The 23,702-nt window shown below is 38.1% G+C and overlaps 1 protein-coding gene across 3 annotated transcripts in view; it reads right to left on the reverse strand.

Annotated features, from left to right (window-relative positions):
• LOC131033443 (uncharacterized) overlaps positions 1-23,702 on the reverse strand; it is a 239,473-nt gene that overhangs the window by 113,976 nt on the left and 101,795 nt on the right. For all 3 annotated transcript variants that reach the window (XM_057965648.2, XM_057964986.2, XM_057966345.2), the window contains 3 exons: positions 17,431-17,503; positions 17,091-17,136; positions 16,844-16,953 (listed from right to left, as the gene is read on the reverse strand). In XM_057965648.2, coding sequence (XP_057821631.1) covers positions 16,844-16,953; positions 17,091-17,136; positions 17,431-17,503 — 229 coding nt within the window. The remainder of the gene's footprint in view (positions 1-16,843; positions 16,954-17,090; positions 17,137-17,430; positions 17,504-23,702) is intronic.

Raw genomic sequence — 23,702 nt, forward strand, 5'->3', positions numbered from 1 at the left:
ATTATACTCGCACATTTATACTGACTGTTCATTCAGTTTGCACTCAGATTACAAAGAGGTTCTTGCAGATCATTTCCATACAAGATTTCTGTCTAAGTCTCTTCATATTCAAATTGTAATTAACTGTTTACATATTTCAAATATTGTAAAGAGAAGTTTCAAAGATTGTAATCAGTTGTAACTGGTGATTGCGACATTCTTGGTGTTAATGCTTTGAAGAATTCTGAGTTGGTGCTCAGATTATTGTTTTGTGGTTTTGCAAGAGTTGGTGCTCTTAGAGGGGATTTGGTGATTCCTTGGGTTGGTGCCCTAAAAGTTTGTAATCATTTCAATTGTGAGGCTGGATTAGGATAGTAGATACTAGCAGCATTTCTCACTCTACTTTTCCAATATTGGGTTTCCACGTATTTGCTTGTGTCTTGTCCTCATTGTGTGATGTTTCCTTTCTGATTTCAGTTTGGTGCTTTCATCTCATTTTTCAGTTTAAAAGTTATTTATCAAAGGATTTAATTGGATAAATTTTGAGGATTATTTACTACTGTTACACCACCCCCCTCTCAGTAGTAAATTTGTGTTCTACAGCAACAACATTATTGGAGAGATCAGTTTCAATTTTCTTGGCTCACAACAACTGTCTTGGTGTTCCATAAGTATTTTAGTTGGCGGAAACGCTCTTTTGTAGTGTTTTTGGCATTCTAGGCTAAGTTGCCGGTCCCAGTTGGGGCTCGGGTTCGGGTTTGAGGTTCGTGTTCAGCCAAACAAAATTTGGGGTTTTGGGTTCATTAGTACAAAAAGATATAAAAATAAAAAAATATATACATATATGAAACAGTAGTTAAATTCAAAGTACTCCACTATGCTAATAGTCAAATAACATACCAAAATAGTAAATACACCACAATATTAATGTTTTAGTTCAAAAATAATAATGTCAAGCTACAACAATCAGCCATCACCGATCAAATATTATATGGGTCATCAAAAATATCATCATCATCATCCTCCATATGCCGTGGTAAATTGGAACCACAAACAGTGCCACTAGCACTGGCATTAGTATCGGAAACAAAACAACGAAACCGATGACAAATGGCAAACAAAAAACGAGGTTCAGCAATGGAGCAAAGAAGTTATGTTTTTCATTCTATTGTGCAAAAATGAAGTGGGTTTTGCCTTTTTAGTGTTTTAAGCGGTCAAATTAGAGTTGGGGTGTTGGATTTATCTTCTTGGCATTAAAAAACAATTAAAAAAAGTCAACAAAATCAACTTTTCTGCCAAATTCCTGACAGGTTCTACAAAATACTCTAAAATTCCTCCCGGGTTCTTCAGGGTTCAGCAGGGATGAACCCACCGTGTTTGGGCGGGACCCTATCTGCGCCCAAGGAGAACCGGGCCCAAACCCAGACCCGGGGGGGAACAGGACTGAGACCTAGGGGTCCTAAGGAAGAACCCCGTAACTTAGCTTCTAGGTCATTCTCCACAGTTCTTGGAGAACACTACTATTTTTAGCAACTGCCCCTTTTAGCACACAACTACTTTCTTCAACTTCAGTTACATCTCGACGAAATCAGTTTCAGTTTCTAGCATTTTGTAGGAGCTTTCCACAAATTGATTGGGATCATTTTAATTATTGCACTAAAGTTATAATGTGATGTTATAATATTCACTTTAGTGTTTTAATTTTATAAAGTGATGTTATGTTCCCCAAGTTGGATGCCTAGGGAAAAGGGAACTGTTGATAAAGAGCTTTTTCAAGGGAAATGAATTAATTTGAAATTTTAAATCCCCGTTTTCCCTTCAACTCTATATTAAGTGGTTTCGGCTCTCATTTTCATTCATTCAGAAATGCTGTCAAAGTGAACATTGAGCTTTTCCAAGAATTGATTGAGGAAAAAACCCTCATCAATATTCACTAGTTTCAATAGTGAAAGATCCATCCTAGCTGGTTTGGTGTTTTTATACAAGAAACATGTAGATTTTCATGAAATGTTTGGAGATTTGGGGTTTCAAAAAAATGAAGGTTTTCAAGGTAAATTGATTGCAAGTTTCAGAGGTTGTTTGTGTCTGTTCTTTGGGCATTTTTGGTGTTGTTTTCTAAGCAGATTGCAGGTGACTTGAGCTTGGCCATACACCTCATATTACTGGCTGTACCCTTCCTTTATGGACACCAAGATTGATGGCATGGTCTAATGGATGAGTATTGTTCCATTCGATTTCTAAGTGCTAGGCAACCCCTTTGCAAATATCTAACAGTGTTTAACAACTAGACATTAACTTTTAGAAAAGTCACCCTCTTTTTAGCAAGCCGTACATGTACTTGATGGTATGATTTGGAATTAAAGTCAGACTTATGGTGGTTTCATAGCTGCAAAATCTCCCCAAGGTGGCACCCGGACCTGTGGGAATGATAGCAGGTGTTAGATAGCAGATTTAGTGACTAAAAACAAAGATATGAATTTTTAAGTCAATCGCCCCTGCATAACCAGCACACCTGTTTTCTGTTGCAAAGGTTCCGAGTCAAGTTTTCTGAAATTGGAGTGGGATGTTCATGTTTGAAAAGGTTAGTTCAATGGTTTGAACAACTCAGGAGAGATTTGTCATGTTGGGAGAAGCTCGTTGACCCTATCACTACAGCTCGAGATGGTAATGGAATGTCAGTTTTGGTATTTGCAGTTGGCTGTCCACACTTAGGATCTGCTGTAGCAGGTCTGTAATGATTCTATAGTGGATTTCACTCAAGTTATTTTAGTGCTTTATGGTTGTTTGTCTTAATGAGTCTTTTTCATAGTGCTCTCCTAGATGTATCTGGGGTTCAAATTTGTAACAGCATTGGATTGAATGAATGTAATCACCATAATTAAATTATAACAGCCGAAGCTTTTATGATTGCAAACCTTTCAATGCTCATATTGGCTGATTTTGCATGATTACATGTTCATTGCCTGAGTACTTGTGGAGGCATCATTGGGAAAGAAAACTCAAAAAAAAAGGGGATATTCTTACAGCTGCTAATTTTTTAATTTTCTTGATTTTTGCAAGTTCACATTCTTGACAAAAATTAAGTGTGTGGGGGTGCATTATGACTAGGTCTAACACAACATTTTTAGTTTAAAGGTACAAAATGAGTTTTGAGAGAGGAAATCTGTATAATGTTTATGCAGTTGCTTTTAATTTTAGTTTTTAATTTGTAATATCTCATAGTTGCATTGTAGCTGCATCGAAAGTTAGAGGGAGAATCACTTTCATTTCTATTGTTTGGTGAACTGGCATATGGTTTGTATTCTTGTCATTCTCTATGGTATTTTGGAGGGTTTCTTTTCTTTTATCAATGTCTTTTAGTTTTCATGAGTGCAAATGTTTTGATGTTTAATTTAAAAACATTGACATAAAGGTTTTCCTAAGTTTTATGCTGGTGATTTTATTAGTGTTGTTTTGGGGATGAAATGTATTCCATGATTTGGTGGCAGAGGACTTCACTGAGAGTAAGTACTCTCTTGCAGAAACATTGAATGAACATTTATAGAAGGTCCTTTTTAAGTGGAAGAGGGTGAGAAAGTTCTGGGAAGTGGCTTTTTACTAGAGAAGTAGACTTTTAGGTGGATGGCAAGAGGTTTCTTGGTCCTTGGAAATCAGAGCTACTAAGGAATCCTAGAGGATGGATATGAAAAAGATAGCAGAAGGAAAAAGTGCAAGAAGGAACAAAGGAAGAGGAAGGTAAGGAAGAAAGAAGGTGTACATTTTCCTTGAAGATGATCAGCACTATAGTAAGTTCTCATCTTTGTCTAGAAGACCTTAATGATATTTTTCTGACCTCCTACTACTAAACTTGTGATCTTTGTGGGTATGATTCGTGAAGTGGAAATTCCTTGATGGTTTGCTTGATTAGTTGAATAACCTGAATGTTTTTAACCTTACTCTTAAATGAATGCTTGGGTCTTTTATTTTGTATTGAATACAGTCCTCTATGAGAGACTACGTGCAGGAATGTTTATATTCATTGTGAGTATTGCTCAAACACACTTACAGCAAAGTGTATTAATATTTTTTCTTGACGTGTTGATGTTGCCTTCATGATAAGGTCTTGAATTATTTTAGTCCCTACCATTTTGACAGAAATTGTAGTTGTGGACTATGTGAGTTCTGGAGTATAATGACATAGCACTAATGGTGCTACTGTAGTCACTATTCTTGAAGACTAAGAGATGAATGTCTAGAGCAGTACTATTTATGATGTGAACTTCAAGCCTAGAGCAGTACTATATATGATGTGAACTTCAAGCCTACTGTGTGTTCTCTGATGAATGTATGTTGATCTCTCTCTCTCTCTCTCTAACTGTGCTCTAATCTTCCATATAGAGTAGGAAACTGTCAAATCTGGATGGGGGTTTATGGATGGAAAGCAAATTTAAATGGGATCCTCTTATACCCTACAAACTTAACAGGTTGATTGTAATTTCTTGGAGACTGGAAGTAGCAAGAAATCTGATTTACAGAGGTTATTTCTCTACAAATGAAGAAGTAAATATTGAACATAAAAATTATAGATCGATGTTGCCCTTAGACTGTTGTAACAAAAGGGATGGTTTCATCTCTCAAACCTGTGCATTGATATATTAACGGTAATATTCATTTTTTAGTTTTATGTCTAACAGTTGGTTTCTCAAACTGTAGACTATGTAAACCTTTGGTTTAAATGTAAAGATTCTAAAACTCGTCTATTGATACTAATTATTTATTATTAAGTTTTCAATGATCCTATAATCTTGATTTATAAGTTCGGTTTCCAAGCATTGACCATCATTGTGTTTAGCTCTGTACCAAAACTGTGAGTAAAACCTACCATAAAGTGATAATACCATTTTCAATGTATGATTCTAGATGAAAGGCTGTTTGATGCCAATAATGTTGAAATGGGCTACATTCATTTGAGGAATGCCTCACAATGTATGCTTTGTTGCATGAAAAAACATAATTAATGTACAACTGTTTCAATTTATTGTTAAGTGTCTTGAACGAGCTAAGGGTTTATCAGGACCATAGTTACAAGAATCGCTCGGACTAGCCACTTAGTGGGTCCTGTTGTGACCTTTTCACACATCGCCACATTGCAAACGGGGACCCCCTCTTTCCTGCTTTCCGGTTTTGTTCATTTAAGGTTTTGGCAGTCAAGTGACAATTTTGAGCTTTAAATAGCCGAGTCTCACCCTTGGATGTGGACATGTTTAGAGGTCTTCAAAATGCAAATAATGTTAAATTTTTAAGTTTTGAAGTCAATGGGATCAAAATGTTGAAAAAATATTAAAATGTTAAAGTGATCCTAAAATGTCATTTATTTTTCTAAGTGTTGAAGTTGCAACTTGCCTTAAAATGTGAGCGAAGGATATTAGAAATGTTGCAAATTGGTGTGAATTTTGTGCTAAAATGTTAAAAGTCCCTATAGGAGTCGTTTTTCCACTCTCAGGAGGTAAAATAAGTCAAAAATGCACAACGCTCAATGGACTTCTATTTTCCACCCTTCAAATCTTGATGAAATGTTAAAAGCCCATCTAGAAATAGAATTTCCACTACACAAACTTATGAAATTGGATAAGTTTGGACTTTTAAAGTGTGAAAATCAACTTAGTCCCAATGGGAGGCATTTTTCCACTAAGTAATGAAGATGAAAATAGACAAAGTCTTGATGGAGATCATTTTTCCACCAAGCCTACAAGAATGAAAATGCATAAGGAAGCTAAATACCAATGACCCACGTTTTTCCACTTCATGGTAAAATGACCAGGGTAAAGTTAAATTTCTATGTCCTAATGAGGTTCGATTTTCCACTTGAGAGGAAAATGACTAAATAAGCCAAAAATAACATGAACAATGTTGTCCTGATGGAGGTCGATTCTCCACTTGTAGCAAGATTGCAAGGATATGATCAAGTTTATGTACGGTCTCCTCCATACAGGCTAGGCTCCGGGTATGAGGGGTATGCGGTGTACGCACAACTCCGAAGGTATCCCCTTAAAATCCTTGTATGTCCAAGCGAAGACGTCCTTGTACTCCAGGAATATTCTGAAGGTTATTGCTTTGAGTATGGGGTTGTAGTCATCCCTTACAAGTATCACCTTCGAATCATCATCCTTGCTTAGGTTGACCCTCTTCATGTTTGATTCCACGTATTTGATAGCCTTATCCCGTTCAAAACGATGGGTGGGTGTTTCATCCACCCGTGTCACACCCTCACGGTAATCCCCGTACTTCGGAGGGAATGCTTCCTCTGTACCATCACCTAACTCTTCGATCTCACATATCTGCAGCAGGTGGCACTCTAGATGGAACACTTCATAGTCTTCCATTTGCCAATGGAAAAGTCCAGCCACAGAACTGGTTTCATCCTCGGAGCATCCTTCCAATTCCAATATCCCTTCATCATTAGGTTCCATCCTCCCCTTGCCTTCTTGGGAAACCCATTCCCAATTGTGTGAGTCATCCGAGTCAAAATCAGATGATGCCAGTTCCTCACTTACAGTTTGGTTCCGTAGGTCAATTACGTACGTCCAGTTGTCACTCTTGATGGAGAGTGTATTCCTCTTCCAATTATGGTTTGCCTTAGCCATAATCAACCATTCCCTCCCGAGGAGGGCGTCATAGGCCTTCCTCTCCAGCGGAATGACCACAAAATTAAGGAAGAAATGTTGTGTGCCCACAACCACCTTCTGTGGCATGAGGGCTCCAAGAGGTTTGATGTCATGTTGGTCCGCACCGACAAGGTGGAAAGTTGGTGGCTAGAGGGTTGGTTTGTCGAGACCCCTCCATGTCTCTTTTGGCAGTACGTTCACCCCAGAGCCACCGTCCACAATCATGTTTGTCAATTTTTGTCCCATTATTTCCATTTCCACCACGGTTGGAAGCCGACCGATACTCACAGTGAGCAGCATGGGGTCTGTGGTGGTCATGCCAGGAAAATCTGGTTCTGTCATGGGGTCCGTACTGGGTGGTTTGCAATATCTACTTGATTATAGTCTTTTCAGGCCCTGAGGCAGCGTTGTGCGAGGCTCTTCGTTCCTCTGCCATCGCCCGTTCAATGTCTGCTTTTGCTTCTCGAAGTCTTTCTTTCTCTGTACGGGGATCGGGATACACTGCCTTCTTTCTCTACAATCTTGTGATTGCTAGTACCTCCTCTGGTTCCTTCACGTCCAGCATATTCACCCCCTTTTGTTTCAGGCAATTCGTGTCCTCATGATTTCCTGGTCCGCACCACTTACACAGCAAACTCCCATTGTTATTTTCGTTCTCGCACTCCGGAGCAAAGTGGCCCCTTTCATTACATTTGCGGCATTGAATCACAGGTTGTCCTTTTGTGTCGTACTGGATTTTACTCCTTGGCGTGTTGGTATTGGACCGATTATTCCCTCCCCGATTGTTGCGATAGCCCCCTGGTGAAGCATCGAAGTTTGCAAGTTTGGGTGGTGTGGCTAGCAGAGTGATTTGTTCTGGTTGGGCGAGGAGCACTTGTGTGCTCCACGTTTTTAGATTGTACTGGCATGCCTTGATGGAATGTCCCAACACTTGACAGATGTCGCAAAAAGATTTTTGTGGGCATGTTCCCTTAATGTGACCTTTTGCCTTGCAGTCGGTACACCAAAGTTCTTTACCCTCTTTGCCATTCTCCTTGCCGACCTTCAACTCCATCATCCACATCATATCCCTACAGAGGGCTTGTACGGTCTTGGACTCCCCATCACTATCTTCATCCGTACCGTCGTTGTTGCTCGCCCTCCTCTTCCTTTTGGACGTTTTGTTTTCACTTTCAATGTCCATTGCTTTGTTCTAGGCTTCCTCATACGATGGTGGAGGCACCACCTTCATCTTCCTTCTGAGGGACGGTACGAGTCCCTCCACGAACCATCTCTTTTTCAACCCATCAGTCGGCTGATTTTCCATCTTGTTTAGCAACTCCTTCAGCCTATGGTTATAGGCCTAGACACTTTCACTTTTCCCTTGCTTAGTAGTATAGATCTCGGCCACAATCTCATTATCATCCCTCGGGAGCTTGAATTCCTCCTAGAAGGCCCTCTTCAAAGCATCCCAACTTGTTTTGTGTTGGGCATCAAGATCTGTATACCAGTCAATTGTGATCCCTCAGAGAGTGGCTGGGAACGCTTTCAACCAATAATCTTGGTCATCTTACCCGTTCACTTCCCATATGGTTACACATGTTTTGCAATGTCGTGCGGGGTCCTCTGACCCGTCACCCATGGATCTTGGAAGTTTTTGTCTCTCTGGAGTGCTCTGGTTGTGTGCCATTGCTTTTACCTAGAAGGTACTTTGTCCTGCCTGGGAGGTGTTGTGTGCCACTTGGAAGGTGTTATATGCCGCCTAGAAGGTGTCGTATGCGTTTGACCAAATTGGACTGTTTGGCTCCATACGCTAACTTTCTCTACGTCCCCCTCTGTCCTCCGTACCTTGGTCACCCTCACTCCTATAATCCCTCCTTCCTAGGGTTTTTGGCTTTGGCCCTCCTATTTTTTACTGTTCCCCGAGAGACAAACTCCCAATTCTATACAGATTACTTTCAAACTTTTCGGCGACCTCACCTTGCAGATCTCGTGCGACCTCTTCGTCACGGTCAAATTGCTCCGACGGATTGCTCTCAGACTGAGTTCCGATTTCTTCACTTGATGTTGAGTGAGCGGCCTGGTCAGCGAGATCTTCCTCTGCTATGTCCGGTAGTGGTAGGTTGCTCGCAGCCTCTACAAACTAGTTCCACGTATGCGGTTTCTGCCTCTCCCGACTTTAGTGGCTCCAACTCTTGCTCTGCCTTTTCGGACTCTCCGAGCCTTCAGCAATCTCCCTCAGCCGATGTTTCCGCTCGTTTTGTTCCCTAATACGTAGGGATCTCCATACCGACCCCTCGCCTACTTCTCTGTTGGTACCACGTCGTCGGTCTTTGTTGGGACATAGGGGCATTAATTGTCAGGGGTACGGCGCTTGCTCATATCCCTCTCTTCCTCTTCCCTACAGCTCCTTTCTTCGTACTACTGCAGGATTTTCTATCGACGACATTCACGATTGATTTCTTCCCTCTGCTCTTATCGTTCAATGAGGTTTTGTGCCAGTAGTCTAGGAAGGCTCCCAAGAAGATCAAACACGACAGAATTTACTGTGAGTTGCTCACGTAGCGTGCCTTCATGGACCGCTCTCTCCTGAGCTTCCCTCTGCACATACTGAGTGACAGAAATGTCCAACAATTCCACCAAATCCTTCGTCAGTTGATCCTCCCATACTTCCGCCTATGTGGCCTCTTCATGTGTATCACCTTCAGTGACTATCAACTGTTGTTCAAATGGTCCGCCCGTTAGTGGTTACCTGTCAGTGTACGTTTTATCATCTACCAAACATTAGAATAAGATACCCAAAGGTATTCTATCCTGTCCTGAAAAATCACTGCTGATTCCAAGGTCTATATGTGAGAACAAGCAACTTTAGTGGGATAGTTACTTGGGTAGTGTATGCTGAAAATCTCAAGGGGGACGTACGTTTATGAATGTCTTTCAAGCTTCTGGACTTAGATGGAGTTATCAATTTTAGGTTCTCTTTTTTTTTGGATTTTCTGGGATTTAGACTATCAAAAAGGGGATAGGGTTAAGAAAGCTGATCTAAACCTACGAATTCTGGAGACGGTATTAACTAGGTGTTCTCGGGAAACCACACTTTGCTTCGGGACACTGAGGACAACTACACAAAGCGGGTGCAATCTTCAACAGGTTGTGCTTATGATCGAAATGTTGGCATACATAGGGGATAGGCTCAGACTAACTTTGCATAGTGAAATGGAAATCATCCATTCACCAAAAGTATGAGCAGAGATACACCGTTAATTAATACTTATCAAATCCTTCATTCAATTCTAGCAACATGAAAGCAAATCTAAATTAACTTTTAACTAATGTGTTGAGGAAATTGAAACCATGCTAATCACTTAGATAACAGAGATTACAAAGCCTTAAGAGAAAGCGCACATGCAATGTATTATTTGAAAAATGACCTTCACGCAACAATATATCAAAAACCTCACACTCTCCAAATGAGAGGAGGTAGCCTTATATAGTTTACCAGAAAATAATGAACGACCGAGATCAAACAACGATCAAGGGTCCAGATTGAAAGTTATAAACCCTAATTAGGGTTTCCCAAAACTCTATCAATTAGAGTGAACAAGGAGAAGACAAGTGACACAGTTGCTATTCTCACTAGGGTGAGTGTCCAGTTTCCCCTTTTGTAGATTCAATGTATCTGGACACAATAAGCCGCACCTCCTCTAGGGTCACACTTGGCAAATTGCTGATTTGGAAGTCAATCATATCCATGTCATCGGTACAAGTGGCGAGAGTATCTTCCCAGCCGAGTGCTTGTGTAAGGAAACCTTCGTCTATGTGCACGAAGCTAGAGACTCTGGAGAGATTTTTGTTGAAAACTGGCCCCGTAGCTTTGAAGAAATTTCCTTGAACTTTGGCCCTCAAATTCTCCGCACACATATGCTTCTCTCGCACCTCATCCTGCTGTAATATCTCAGCTGCCACAAGGAAAACCTTGTCTTGAATATCTCTGACGGTTTTCTCAACTTCTATACTCTTATCCTCGTATTTTCTCAGAGATTCAGCCCTTGTAACCAAGGTAAAGTACCAAGTGCTAAAGTCATACAGGTCACCATGCTGGATGACTTTCCTGTTTACAAGATCTTGCCAAGAAAGTCCCTGAATTGTTTAGCATAATCTCCTTGAATTGTTTTGCTTCTGCTAGAGAGCTTTTCCCAAATAACATTGTGTCATCTACAAACTGCTGGTGAGTCACATTCTCAATTCCTTCAGTGACTTTAATACCTTTGATCAAACCATCATTAAGTGCAGCCTGGATTGATCTGCCAAATGCTTTGGCCATTATTATAAATAAGAAAGAAGATAGAGGATCCCCTTGCCTTAAGCCTCTAGAAATCCCAAAGTACCCTTTAGGGGAACCATTAACTAATATAGACATCCTTGGACTGGATATACAGCTAAAAATAAGGTTAATGATGGATTTAGCAAAGCCAAATGACTCCAAATATTTACACAGGAACCTCCATTCTACCTTATCATATGCCTTTCTAATATCTAACTTAACCAACATACTAGGTACTTTATTTTTTTGGGCTGAGTGGACTACCTCCTGTGCTATGATGACACCATCCAGTATAGATCTTCCAGGAAAAAACCCTGTTTGTTCCTCAGCAATGATATTAGGCAAGATTGAATTAATTTTGTTGGCCAAAGCTTTGGACAGAATTTTATATAGGGTATTACATAGAGAGATTAGTCTAAACTCATCCAACTCTTTTGCATTTTCTTTTTTAGGAATCAGAGCTATAAAGGTATTATTAATCTCATTCAAAATTTTACCTGAATTCTACATACTTTCTACCACCTCCCAAATTTCCTCACCCATGAAGGGCTAGCATAATTGGAAGAAACCAGTTGGAAATCCATCAGGACCTGGAGCCTTTTTTGGATGTAGCTGAAAAGTTGCATTTTTTATTTCTTCTATGGTGAACTTACTTTTAAGCATCTTATTATCCGCCTCTATTATCAAATGGGGGATATGTCTCAACATTCGAAGTTCAGCTCCAAAATCTAAATACCCCCAATTATTTAGAATATTACGAAAATAATCTACAATTCCCTCTTTAATACCTAATGGATCCTCAATAATGTTCCCATTACCTGATTTGATTGTATAGATTTTGTTAATGTTCCTTCTTATTTTAGTGCTATTATGAAAAAAAAATTGTATTATTATCTCCATCACTTAACCATTGTTCTCTAGATTTTTGCTTCCAAAATATCTCCTCTTTTGTTAAGATGTCTACATATTTATTTCTCAACTCTTTCTCCTTGAGATATGTCAAATTGTCCATTCCTCTATTAATAATTACCTCTTGAACTTTCTCTAATTCTTCTACTAATAATAATTTTTCTTGAAAGATGTTTTTAAAATATTATTTATTCCATTTTAATACCCTTTGCTTGATCCTTTTAGGCTTCGTTATTAAACAATAAGCTTTGGACCCACTAACTTGTTCCTCCTTCCACCATTCTTCTAAAAGACCCAGAAAAATTGGGATCCTGCAACCACATTCTTTCAAACTTGAATGGGCATCGTTTAGGTTTCTCCTCTTCTTGAATATGTAATGTAATGGGATAGTGGTTTGATCCAGTTGTATATATTATAGTTGAGTTGAATGTAAAGTTAAAACTTGCCATATCTCCTTTATAGAGTAACCTATCCAATCTCTCTGCTATATTGTTACTTCCCATCCTCTTATTACTCCAAGTATAGTTTCCATTCGTCATGTTAACCTCAATCAATCTGCAATTAAATATCTATGAGTTGAACTCTCTTTGAGCTACAGACTTTATTTGGACCCCTCCCCTCTTTTCTGAGGCAGCCCTAATCACATTGAAGTCTCCTCCAAGGAAAATAGAATCCTCATCATACCCTGTAATAAATTCCTCAATTTCCCTCCAAGTTTCTCTTTTACCTGTAGTGCTGATCGGGCCGTAGATATTAATTAGAATGAAACTAATGGAGCTAAGTAGCCCCTTGACTCGCCCCTCCTGCCATCTATCCTTTTGTAAGATTTCCACATACCTAACTTTCCTAGGATCCCATAAGATTGCTAAGCCCCCAGCAACTCCCAAGACATATACTGGAGCAGCCTTCCAAACACCCAATCTCTTTTTAAGACTTTCCCAGTCCTCTTCCTTCAATTTAGTATCTAGTAGCATAATTATTTCAGATTCAATACTTACAAGATTGCGTTTAAGCAATCTTTGCTTGTCAGGGGCATTAAGACCTTTGGCGTTCCATGATGAGATCTTCATTTCCCCGTGGGAAGGCACTTCCCCTTCCCACCATATATCATATCAGTGATCTTTGTTTGATTTACTGCATCCCAATCTTGAGCTCTTAGCTCCTTCAAGGACTTCCTGCCTCTACCCCTGCCCGCTTTCCCACACTCTAGGGATTCTTTATTGAGGCAATCATGTTCCAACCCCAACCGGTCCTTAGTCTCCTCCATATTCATGGAAGGAGGCTCTGCAACCTCCCGCCTCACCGGTGCATCCTGATTATCCATTTGCATAATGATCTCGATAAGCTTCTTTTTCTCCTCCCTAACCTCCTCATTCTCTTCTTCCTCAGAGTCATTCTCCTCATCGAAACCAATTAGGAATTGTTCCACCTCCTTTTCATGTGGGGACTGAATCCCCATATTTCCCACATCCTCACCATCCTCCATCTCCTTAACTCCGAGTACCTTAGAGGAAGAAAAAACAGGGGAACCTCTATATTCCCGTTGATCATCCTCGTTCAAGGTGTTATCAGGCAGTTTGTTATATTCAAAATAGAAACCCCCCTAATTTTGGTTGAATGAAAAATTGAGATTCCTCTCCTCTTGTGTAGGGAAGACTGGATCTGATTCTCCCCTTGTATGCGTCATTACCTTCTCAGGCACTTGCCCCTCCAAAAATTTGGCTTCAATGTTGTAGGATTGTAGAGCAGTGGTTAATTCTAACGGCTCTGGTTTTTTAAAGCTAGGATCCATATCTATTAACATCTTTACATTGGCCGAATGTAGGAGGTTTTCCTCTACACCAATAAAATCACCCATTGCATTGCCTATTTCTGAAATGATTTCAAAGTTTAAGAGCTCTACTGGCAAATAGGGAATATTAATCCATCTAGGGTTTCCTTTTTGTTTGAAAGAATAAGGATCGAAGTTCAATTGCCAATCTAAAAAATTCAAAATTATACCCTTTAAAAGTAACAACATGTCCACACAGCAATTCTTTTTTCAAATGTTCATCTTTGCAGCTGGAAAAAAGGATGCTCTTAGGAAGAAGTGAGATACTTACCTGGCCCGAATATATATCTTTAAACCAGGACACTATGTCAAATATCATTTGACCGTGCCCTAACCATTTTGCAAAAAGTCCAAACCTTTGGCATCTGTTGATTTGATCTTCCTTCTGTTTCTTGTTAATGACAAAAGTCATAGCATTAGGGTTTCTCCTAGCCTATCTTTCCTACAAGCTCTATTTGCCGCCATTCTTCTTGCTATCAGATTTGTCTGAATTTCACTAGACCTTCAACTCCGGTGCTGCCCTGTGGATATGTGTAAATTGTTTATTCCTTAGTGCAGGCACCTGACGGATGGCTTGATGGAAGTGAGAATTTTCTCCTCCATGCCTTCTTGTTATATATCTAGGATTGATTCTGGGTTTTACATAGCGAGCATTTTGCCATGGCTCCTGAATCCTATTCATTCGCCATTTATGCTTTTTTGAAATTACCTACTGCCAGCCATCCAAGTTTGAGGTTACATTTGGTCTTGTTTGGGCCGAATTTTGGATGGGCACCTTATCTACCCACCTTCCATTCCGAAACACCCATTGTGGACGATGAGTGCCATTGTTGCCCGTAAATTGAGGTTTGTGATTTGAGATTGGTATACGGTTTGCCCTTGTTGCAGGATAGGGGGTAGATACAGTATTACAGAACCCCCTTCCGGTGGCAGAGGAAAAAAAATTTGCATTTCGCATTTTCGCATATAGAAACAAAAAAATAAATAAAAATGAGTAAAAAAATAAAATTAAAAAATTAAAAAATTAAAAAAATTATAAATTATAAATAAAAATTAAATTAAAAAATTAAAAAATAAAATAAAAAATAAAAAATAAAAAATAAAAATAAATATTAAAAATAAATAAATAAATATCACTTGCAATTATTAACACCTCTCCTTCAACTTGAATTCTTCGTGCCCCACAAATAGAGTCTTTCTAGCCTCCACTTCATCAATCTTTTGTTGGTACGCACCATCATTGGAAATCAACAAGGAATCTTCACCTTCAATTTTCTTACAAGGTTCCTCTTGTTCTTGCTCCATGGTGTCTTGTAATCCTGACTTTGACTGTTATTTTTAGCTTCCTTCTTTACACAAATTTGTCCAACCACATTTTAATTTGTACCTCTCTATCTTTCAAACATTGTTCTATTCTTTTGTCCATTCATTCTAGATCGGTTAAAGATATTTTCAAGTGAATAGACAGATCCCCCCATCTGCTTTTCCATTGTGCAGAATTAAAATTTAACCCAACAGGCTCACAAGATCCAAGCTCGGATAACACTGAAATGACCCTTAGGGTTAACAAACTGCATCACCAATTTTAGTATTAGAGTTTAAGTAAAACAAAGATGTGAAATCAGCAGAAACGGTGTCTACGTTATGATCCTTTTAGGCTTACTCCCTTGTATTTTTCCAATCAAACCTGTTTAGATACAAAGAGACATGGATTTCCAACCTATCTGTCAATGATATAAGTGCAAACTGGAGATTCTGCATTCACCATTTTCACACAGAAATAAATGATAGCTTAAATATCACACACTATTTGCAAATAATCAAAAATGAAGAGTCATCAATGCATTAAAGAATTGAGCATGCAAGTACATAGATATTGCCAATGACAGGTCTGTTATGAATGATGGTGAACCTAGGCCTGTTTCAGACCTGATTTCCTTGCACATGACCTTTTGTTTCGCCTGGGAGGGAAAAACGGCAAAAACCAGATGTATCATCAAAATCACCAAATGGTGATGAGAATTCGCCCTCTACAATATAGGATTGATGAATGCAACCCTCAATTTGTTACTTTGTAATTGCTGGTCCTTACAGGTGAATGGCCTGTGACCAGATCTAATCTTAAACATCAAGCTTTCAATGTTACCCATGAGTACTCCAAATTAGTGCTAACTCCCTTAGATCTGAATTGTGTACTGCCTTCCAATACTTGGCCACTCAGGTCTCCCTCGCTATCCAATTTCAGTCTCCTAACTGTGGTGGATCTCATTATGAAACCCCCAACCACAATGCTCATAAACCAGCATCTACCAAACTCAAGCCTGTGGAAGGTGAAACAGCATAATGGGGGACTGATTAGCTATTAAACCTTTAGGGTTAACAAGGATGCTTGGCAGTGCATACGCCACTCTACAATGACAAAATGGGCACTCAAAAATGGTATCTAGTGATAGTCCCACCTAGATCGCCTTCCTTATTCTCTTGGACTTGAACTTTGATCACACTGGTCTCCACACCTATTCAAGGAATGTAAAGGACTGATTAAGAAGTTGCAGGACTGAATGATTGAATTGAACCAGGTTAGGATTTTGTCCAACATGTCCACACCAGCAGGGCTTTCACCTTGAAGGTGCCAATTACACTAGAAATTTGTCCAAAATCCAAACGTCCCCCACTTTATTTATATTTTTCTTTATTATTATTTAATTGTACTTATTTTACTTTATTTTTATTTTAAAATATATGTCTAATTAGTTGGTGTTTAAAAACACCTTTTTAAACTCTTGCTGGACGACCAGCTAAAGAGGAGACATGACACCAATTAGGAAAAATTCAATTTGTTTGGAATGTCAAAAAAATTCTGAAATCTGGAATTTTCCCCAGAAAAATAAAAATCATTAGAAATTTTGTTGCAACTGAAAAGTCTGAACCAAATCAGACAAATCTAGCCAGTCCAAAAAATTTAAATCTGCCAAAATCTGAAGTTGGTAACTAGACATATTAGCCTCGTAGCATTTATCAGTATAACATTCCTACATTAATAAACTTACCTTTCATTTGAGACTCCTTTTGGTTATCTCTCATCAACTAAATTAGCATTGCTAAAATCCAACTGAATGGAAACTATATGAGTTTTAAATAAAACAGAAAATCTCAGCACAAGTTTAAAATGAGTACCTTGTGAAGCTTTAAAATAGAGCGAGAAAGATCCTCTATAGCACAAGCTGTATCACTAGTAAATTCAAAACCAAGACGGCCTGCAACTCTGAAAGCCCGTAAGATTCGTGCTGTAAACCAGAAACAAATAATTTAGCTTCATTTTGTTTGGTGGGCTGCAAATATTTCCTACAAGTTTTAATATATAGTCAAGTTTTCAAAAGCAGTAGTGCATAAGCACTGATATTTCAGATTGACATCAACCTACCACAATCCTCTTCAAATGAGGTATGTGCAGACATCACAGTTCGTACCTGGATAAAGACCTAATCAGTAATTAAATATAACGTAATCTAACTGTGACAAAAACTTAACACAATTGCAGCCTATTTTACTCTGCAAAAATAAACAAAACTGCACTTAAAGGAAAGCTGGTGGAGCTCATACAATGGGGGACAGGTAACAATTAAAGACCAATGGAGAAAAGAACGGTAAATGACTGTAGCACACAAAGACATGTTAGATATTGAACTTAAAAACAAACAGTCTTTGACCATTTAACGATTAAAACATATGGTCCCAACCATATGATGGATTGACCTGCTCACCTTAGCCATCTTTATATCTTCCATGCCACCAGTGTAATCATAAATCCGATTTGCAAATGGATCATACATCAATCTGTACACCAAAGTTGGATAGGATTACTAGTAGACTAATCCACAAAGAATATGTTTGTAAAAGCATTTGAATAGCTAAACAAGAGATTCTGCTTCAGTCAAATGAACTCTCAACATAAATGATAGTGTATATGTGTTTTCACTTACTCTGCACTCTTAATCTAAATAATATCATATATGCATTTATGTTTCCTCTCACAAACATAATTTCAAAGTGATGTCACTCTGCCAATTCATCCAATATAACTATTTTGTAAGGCCCTCAAATTATGGCAACAATTAAATAGCTGATTACAGGTAATAATCATTCATTAGCTGATTACATAGGATTATATTCTGCTTTGGAATGGTAATTAAGTGCACTAATTGAATTATAATTTTTTTTAGTCGTGAACTAATTAAGATATTATTCAATTCTTAAATAGATTGAGTTATTAAATGTCTTATTCAACTTAACGAGATAAAGGTAACACGATTAGTTTGAATTATGAATGGGATGGTGAAACTAATTCAATAATGAAATATCAATTAATATTATTGCAAATGATTTTATTTAATGACATAACAGAGTGGGAAAAATAATGAGTACCCATGTATCATTGCATTACCAGATTAGTGACTAGTATTAGTTATAGTCAAGGTGCATTATCGGTTGAGCCCAACACCTTTGATTTAAAGTGTAATCATGGACAAATCTCTCATTGAGAAATTTGAAGGATGAGACTCTCATACCTGGCAACTACAAATACAGTTACACTTGATCGAAAAAGATCTTTGGGATGTTGTTAAACCCAATTCAGTCCTCCCAACTGATGCAAATGAACTTACCAAATGGACTATCAAAAATCAAAAAGCGTTAGGGACTATTGGCCTTACACCAGGTGGATTTTACAAAGTTGGCAAAAGAAATTTGGGATTCATTAAACAAGCTCTTCGGATCTGAAGAAGAAAGTGCCAAGACAACATTGAAGCAGAGATTGTATGGAATGAAGATGGAAAAAGGTACAAAAATGGCAGATCATATCAGTCAGTTTCGCTCTCTCCTAAATCAGCTAGCTGGGATAAATGAGATTGTAAAAGATGATGATGCCAAAGCAGTACTTTTGAATAGTTTGCCTAAGAATATGTCTGGAATGGTGTTTACATTAAGCAAGGTAAACATTAGTCTTGAAGGAATAATATCTACTCTACTAGATCATAATGAAGACTCGGAATCTAAAAAGGTCTTATTTGTACATAACAAAGCAAGAAAAGGCAACTACAAATCCAAGTATATTCCTCCAAAAGGAAAACTCAAATGCTTCTATTGTAATGAAATAGGACATGTAATTTTGAATTGTAAGAAGAGGTCACAAGATGTACTAGATGATAAACTAGATCATCGTGCTTCAGTGGCTGAAGAAACAAATTGGAAAGAATATGCCAGTGATGAAGAGTTATCTTGTCCTAGTGATGAGGAATATGTGTTTTAAATAATTCAAGCTTGGACGTAGGAGGCAACAAAGGAAGGAGGATACTCAGCATCCTCTTGTTAGTCATCAGCAATGGGGCCACTTATCAGCTTTGACGGCAGGTTAAGAACCATTGTGATGTGTGCATTTATTTTTCTAATAATTGGAAGTGTCACATCATGGGGGGGAATATAACAGCAATATTCCATCTCCAGAGGGAGTGACAATTCCCTATGAAGTTGGAGATCGAGTAGCGCGATCAACAACAGTGGCTATTTCTATTCATGAGTATGTCATTTCCTTATGTAACACCCTAGTGTAAAATATTGTAATGAACAAAAGCAATACTGTAATGCAGTTCATGGATCTTGAAAAGGTTAGTGGTAATCCAAAAAACCATATGACATGAACAGATGAGTGGAATCCTGTTCACATCCAAGTTTGTGGTAAACCTGTGTAAAAACCACGAAAGGATGATGGGAGGTGCCTTTCGTTTGAATCAAGATCATGGGCCAGAAGAGTTGGCTTATTGCAGGTTCAGAGTGTCAGTCTTTACCATGTTCGCACTAAGGGGGGGGGAATTTTGGAAGTCTATTGTTAGTGCTCAGGTTTGGTTTTGTTATGAGTTGTTTTAACAACTCACTAAGTTTGTAATTAGTTGAAACCGTACATGGGATGTTTAATCCTTTATATATGTATTGGTTTGGAATGAGAGAGATGAGAAGCACGATATCATTTTTTCTGATAAATTTCTTTGAATGCCTCTATTATTTTTGCCTGAAATCTCTAATACTTAGTAAGTAGACCCCTTAAACTGATGGAATCCTTATTCCACCAGCATTTATTCCCCCCCTAAAATTCCCATATTTTCAAGATGCGAAGACTTGGGCAAACACCCCCCATAATCCCACCACCTCCATTATCAACCTGAGGACATTTCTGAAATGTCCCCTTGAATTAGGGAAATTTAGGGATTTTAAGACATCCAGAGGACTCCCAGGAGTCTCCTAACAGTCCCTGGGACTTCCAAGTGTCCCCCACAACAAAAATACGTTTAAAAATATCAAAAAGTATTTATGATCTGTTTGCCACACACCCTAACCGTAATGGCCTATTGGCCCCACCCAAGTACTAAGCACAACTCCCTAAGATGTCCAAGTGACTCCTAGGAGTCTCCTAATTGTTCATAGGACTTCCAAGTGTCCCCTACAGCAAGAAGATGAAAAAGTTCATATTTTTTAAACATCAAAAAGTGTTTATGATCTATGTGCTACATACCCTAACCCTAATTGACATATGGGCCACACCCGAACCCTCAGCACTCACAAAAATACTTATAAATAAACATCTAAGCCTCATTCCACATCACTCCCAAGTTCCAGCGACAAAGTTGAAATTTACAACAGCAAGTTGTAACGGTGAGAGATTGGAAGTGAGCGAATTGGGATTTGGGGATAAAGAGAGTAAGAGCAAGAGGAAAGGAAAGTCTGAAGACTTCACTGAATCATCAATCCACCCTTGAACCAATACAGTTTTAAGGCCTTAAGGTAAGCTTCGGCCCTTCATGACAAATTCTTTCTATTTTCAATTTAGCAACTAATTACTAGTTTTAGTCAAAAAATTTAATAACTAATTTAGGTCCTAAGGGTTTACATTTTTACAAATTACAATTTAAATTTTAGTATTACAAATGTATGTATGTACATACTTTTGGTCAACTCTAAACAAAAACCCTAAGGATTATTGGCTTTGGAGAGGATTTCTTCCTAGTAAATAAAGTGGAGGATTCAAACAAAATTCCCAAATGCATCGAATGCTTGAAGTGTGAAGATTGACCTAAATCGATATATTTTTCAAGTTTGAGGAGATTTTGTGAGATTCAAAATTATTGGTGATTTGCAAGCAAATAGTAAATTTGTGAAATTTGGAAAGAGAGAAATCTCTACAGATATGAGTGTGGATATTGAAGAGTGAAGATTCGTTGTTTTAAACAAGTGCTAAAGTTGTTGTTGAAGAGGGAAATAGTTGCCGCCACAACTATTCACCGTGGGCAGCCCATTAATAAATGAATAATGGCTGAAATGAGGTTGAAATACATAGGAATGGAAATGATTTAATTCTTGGATGGGTTTAAACACATTTTCTATCGATCGCATCTTGAGCTCAAGTGTCAAAACACCTTCTAAGACTGTCAATGTCCCTCTAATCTGCAGTTCATGACTGTTAAGGTACCAAACAGGGCATGAATCAATTAGGGAGCAAATTGTGGGTGTATAAGGGAGTATATTCGAGTGAGCATCATAAAAAGAACGCTATGAGTTTAAACGGGTTTTGTTGCCATTTTAAGCTTTCAGTGCAATCTAGGAAACTCCATAATCTACTAGACATCAAATCTGGGAAGTTATACGATCCTTTCTTGTTGCTAGGTGTCCAATAGTGGATATATAGACTCAGAAGCTATGGTAACAGCAGATTAAATTGGTATGCTGGTCACTACTAGTGAAAAGGAGTTACCAAAGTATACTGTATTTAAAGCTTTATGGTTAGAAGATCTTAATCAGTTCTGTTTGAGCACCTTATGTATCATGTAAACTTATATATTAATACAATTTGTAATGTGATTCTCCAAATTTCCTTTGCGCTGATATAATGAATATTTGTCACCAATTGACAAACTAAACACTAGAGGGAACAATGAATTTATAACATAACATGACCAATTTTTGTTTAAAGGTATCACCTCAATACCATGTAAAATTGTAAACAAAAATAATCAGGCTTGTTGATTACAATATAGATATTCAAATTTATTTATTTTAAAGGGTGCTACCACATGTGTGTCCCACTTCTAGCACATCCTGATATTTTCCTAAGCCACATAATTTTTAAAAAATTTAATGATTTACGCCTTGAGAGGTTCCATTTATAGGCTTTTAATTGAAGTGGGTTAGATCAAACCCCCTTGGATAGAACCCTTCGTCTTAATTCATACACAATGGATTCTCTTCTACACCTATCAAAATGCCAACACAAGACCATTTTGCTTTAACTTTTGCAGGATCAAATGAAGTCGTTTAGAGATTATGTTTTGTAAGTATGTAGCCCTTATTATAAGCTTTCGAAAAAATATAAGTTTGAATATATTTTATTTGATAATTTTTTATTTCTTGTACATGTTGGTTTTTCACCGAACATCAAAGTCGTTTTTTCACACATGTAGAAAAATACAAAAATAGAGAAAAAAATTCTAAATAATGTGTCCTAGGTATTGATGTCCTTATTTCAACAAAAAAAAAGAGATTAATTCACATGCGTAAAAAAAAAATCACACAATATTGAATGAACCTATGTCTAAATAATAATTAATCTTTTTTTTTTTGATAAATTTGGCCAAGGCCACTGAAAATTTTATCAATATATAGAAAAACAGATACATAAGTGTGTCATCCTGATTAAGAGAAAAGGATGCTATAAATGTGCATGAAACCCAACCAAAAACATGCGGAAACCCAGAGTGAGAACATGTAGAGCACCCACCAACCCCCATGCTAACACAGCCAACATGATATATATTTATAGCCAAATATACATCACAGACCAAGAAGATGACTGATATGCTAACAAAAAGAGATTAGGAGAACCCAATCAAAAGCCAAATCCTGATTCCGGAGAAGAAGATAAGACTAAAGTGCCATCCATAGGATACAAAGAGTTCAACCAATCATTAGAACCAACAAAGTTCAAATCCATCTCCACACATGTGAGCTCATCTCCCAAGGACAAATCAGGAACATATGGGGTATCATCATGATGATCAATATCAGGAGCTGAAGCTTGCAACAGAGAAACAACCAGAGGATCACCACCATCACAGTCCAAAGAGTGAACCAGCAGATTATAAAGACCGATAAAAACAATCTAAGGCAATTCACACCAACGAAGGAGCAACAACATTAAGCAAGGCACCAAATTCCTCAACAGCATCCCGAAGTGAGCCATCCTGCACATCAAACCCTACAACAGCAAGCAGCAAACCTTACAACAGCAAGGAGCTCACATAGATGGGTATTAGCCATAAATTGAGAAAATTCCACAAAGCCATCAATAGCAAGAAAACCATCCTCCAACTTATATGATTGCAACAAGAAATAAAGAACATCCTCATCATATAGAACATGATTAATGTATTTGATTGAATATACCAAACCACAGATGTGTCAAGAATCAAATCCATAATAATAGTAAGAAAACGGGAAACAACTTCTGTAAGTAAAGCGGTAGGATTACATTCAAGCCAAGAATTACCAAACAATGATCGAATTGCATCTTCAACGTGAGAGCAGCTCATAAAAAAAGCCAACGAAATCCTTTCAAAACTGTACTTAACCTCAATCCTTACCTCCCAGTGGCTCTGCAAAATAGAAACTCTATACTCCATATTGCTGTAAAGCAAGATAGATACAAAAAAACACAGAGCAGAGACAAACAAATTATGGACATTAAAATTTGCCAGCCACAAACATATAGGCACAATCGTGCCAAGCTTGCCAAGGAAACCATCGTCGGCCATGATGAAGGATACGTCAGCTCACACAAGTGAGAGAGCATATAATGAATTACAATGCCACAATATAACAAAAGAAAACCAGCCTCATGGCAATAAAAGACAAACAACAAATGCGTGCTCGACAGGTATGACAACCCAATACAGGCCCAAATATTACAAAATCATACACGGAGCACAATCCA

Source organism: Cryptomeria japonica, chromosome 3, assembly GCF_030272615.1.
Source record: "Cryptomeria japonica chromosome 3, Sugi_1.0, whole genome shotgun sequence".
Classification (NCBI taxonomy): Eukaryota; Viridiplantae; Streptophyta; class Pinopsida; order Cupressales; family Cupressaceae; genus Cryptomeria; species Cryptomeria japonica.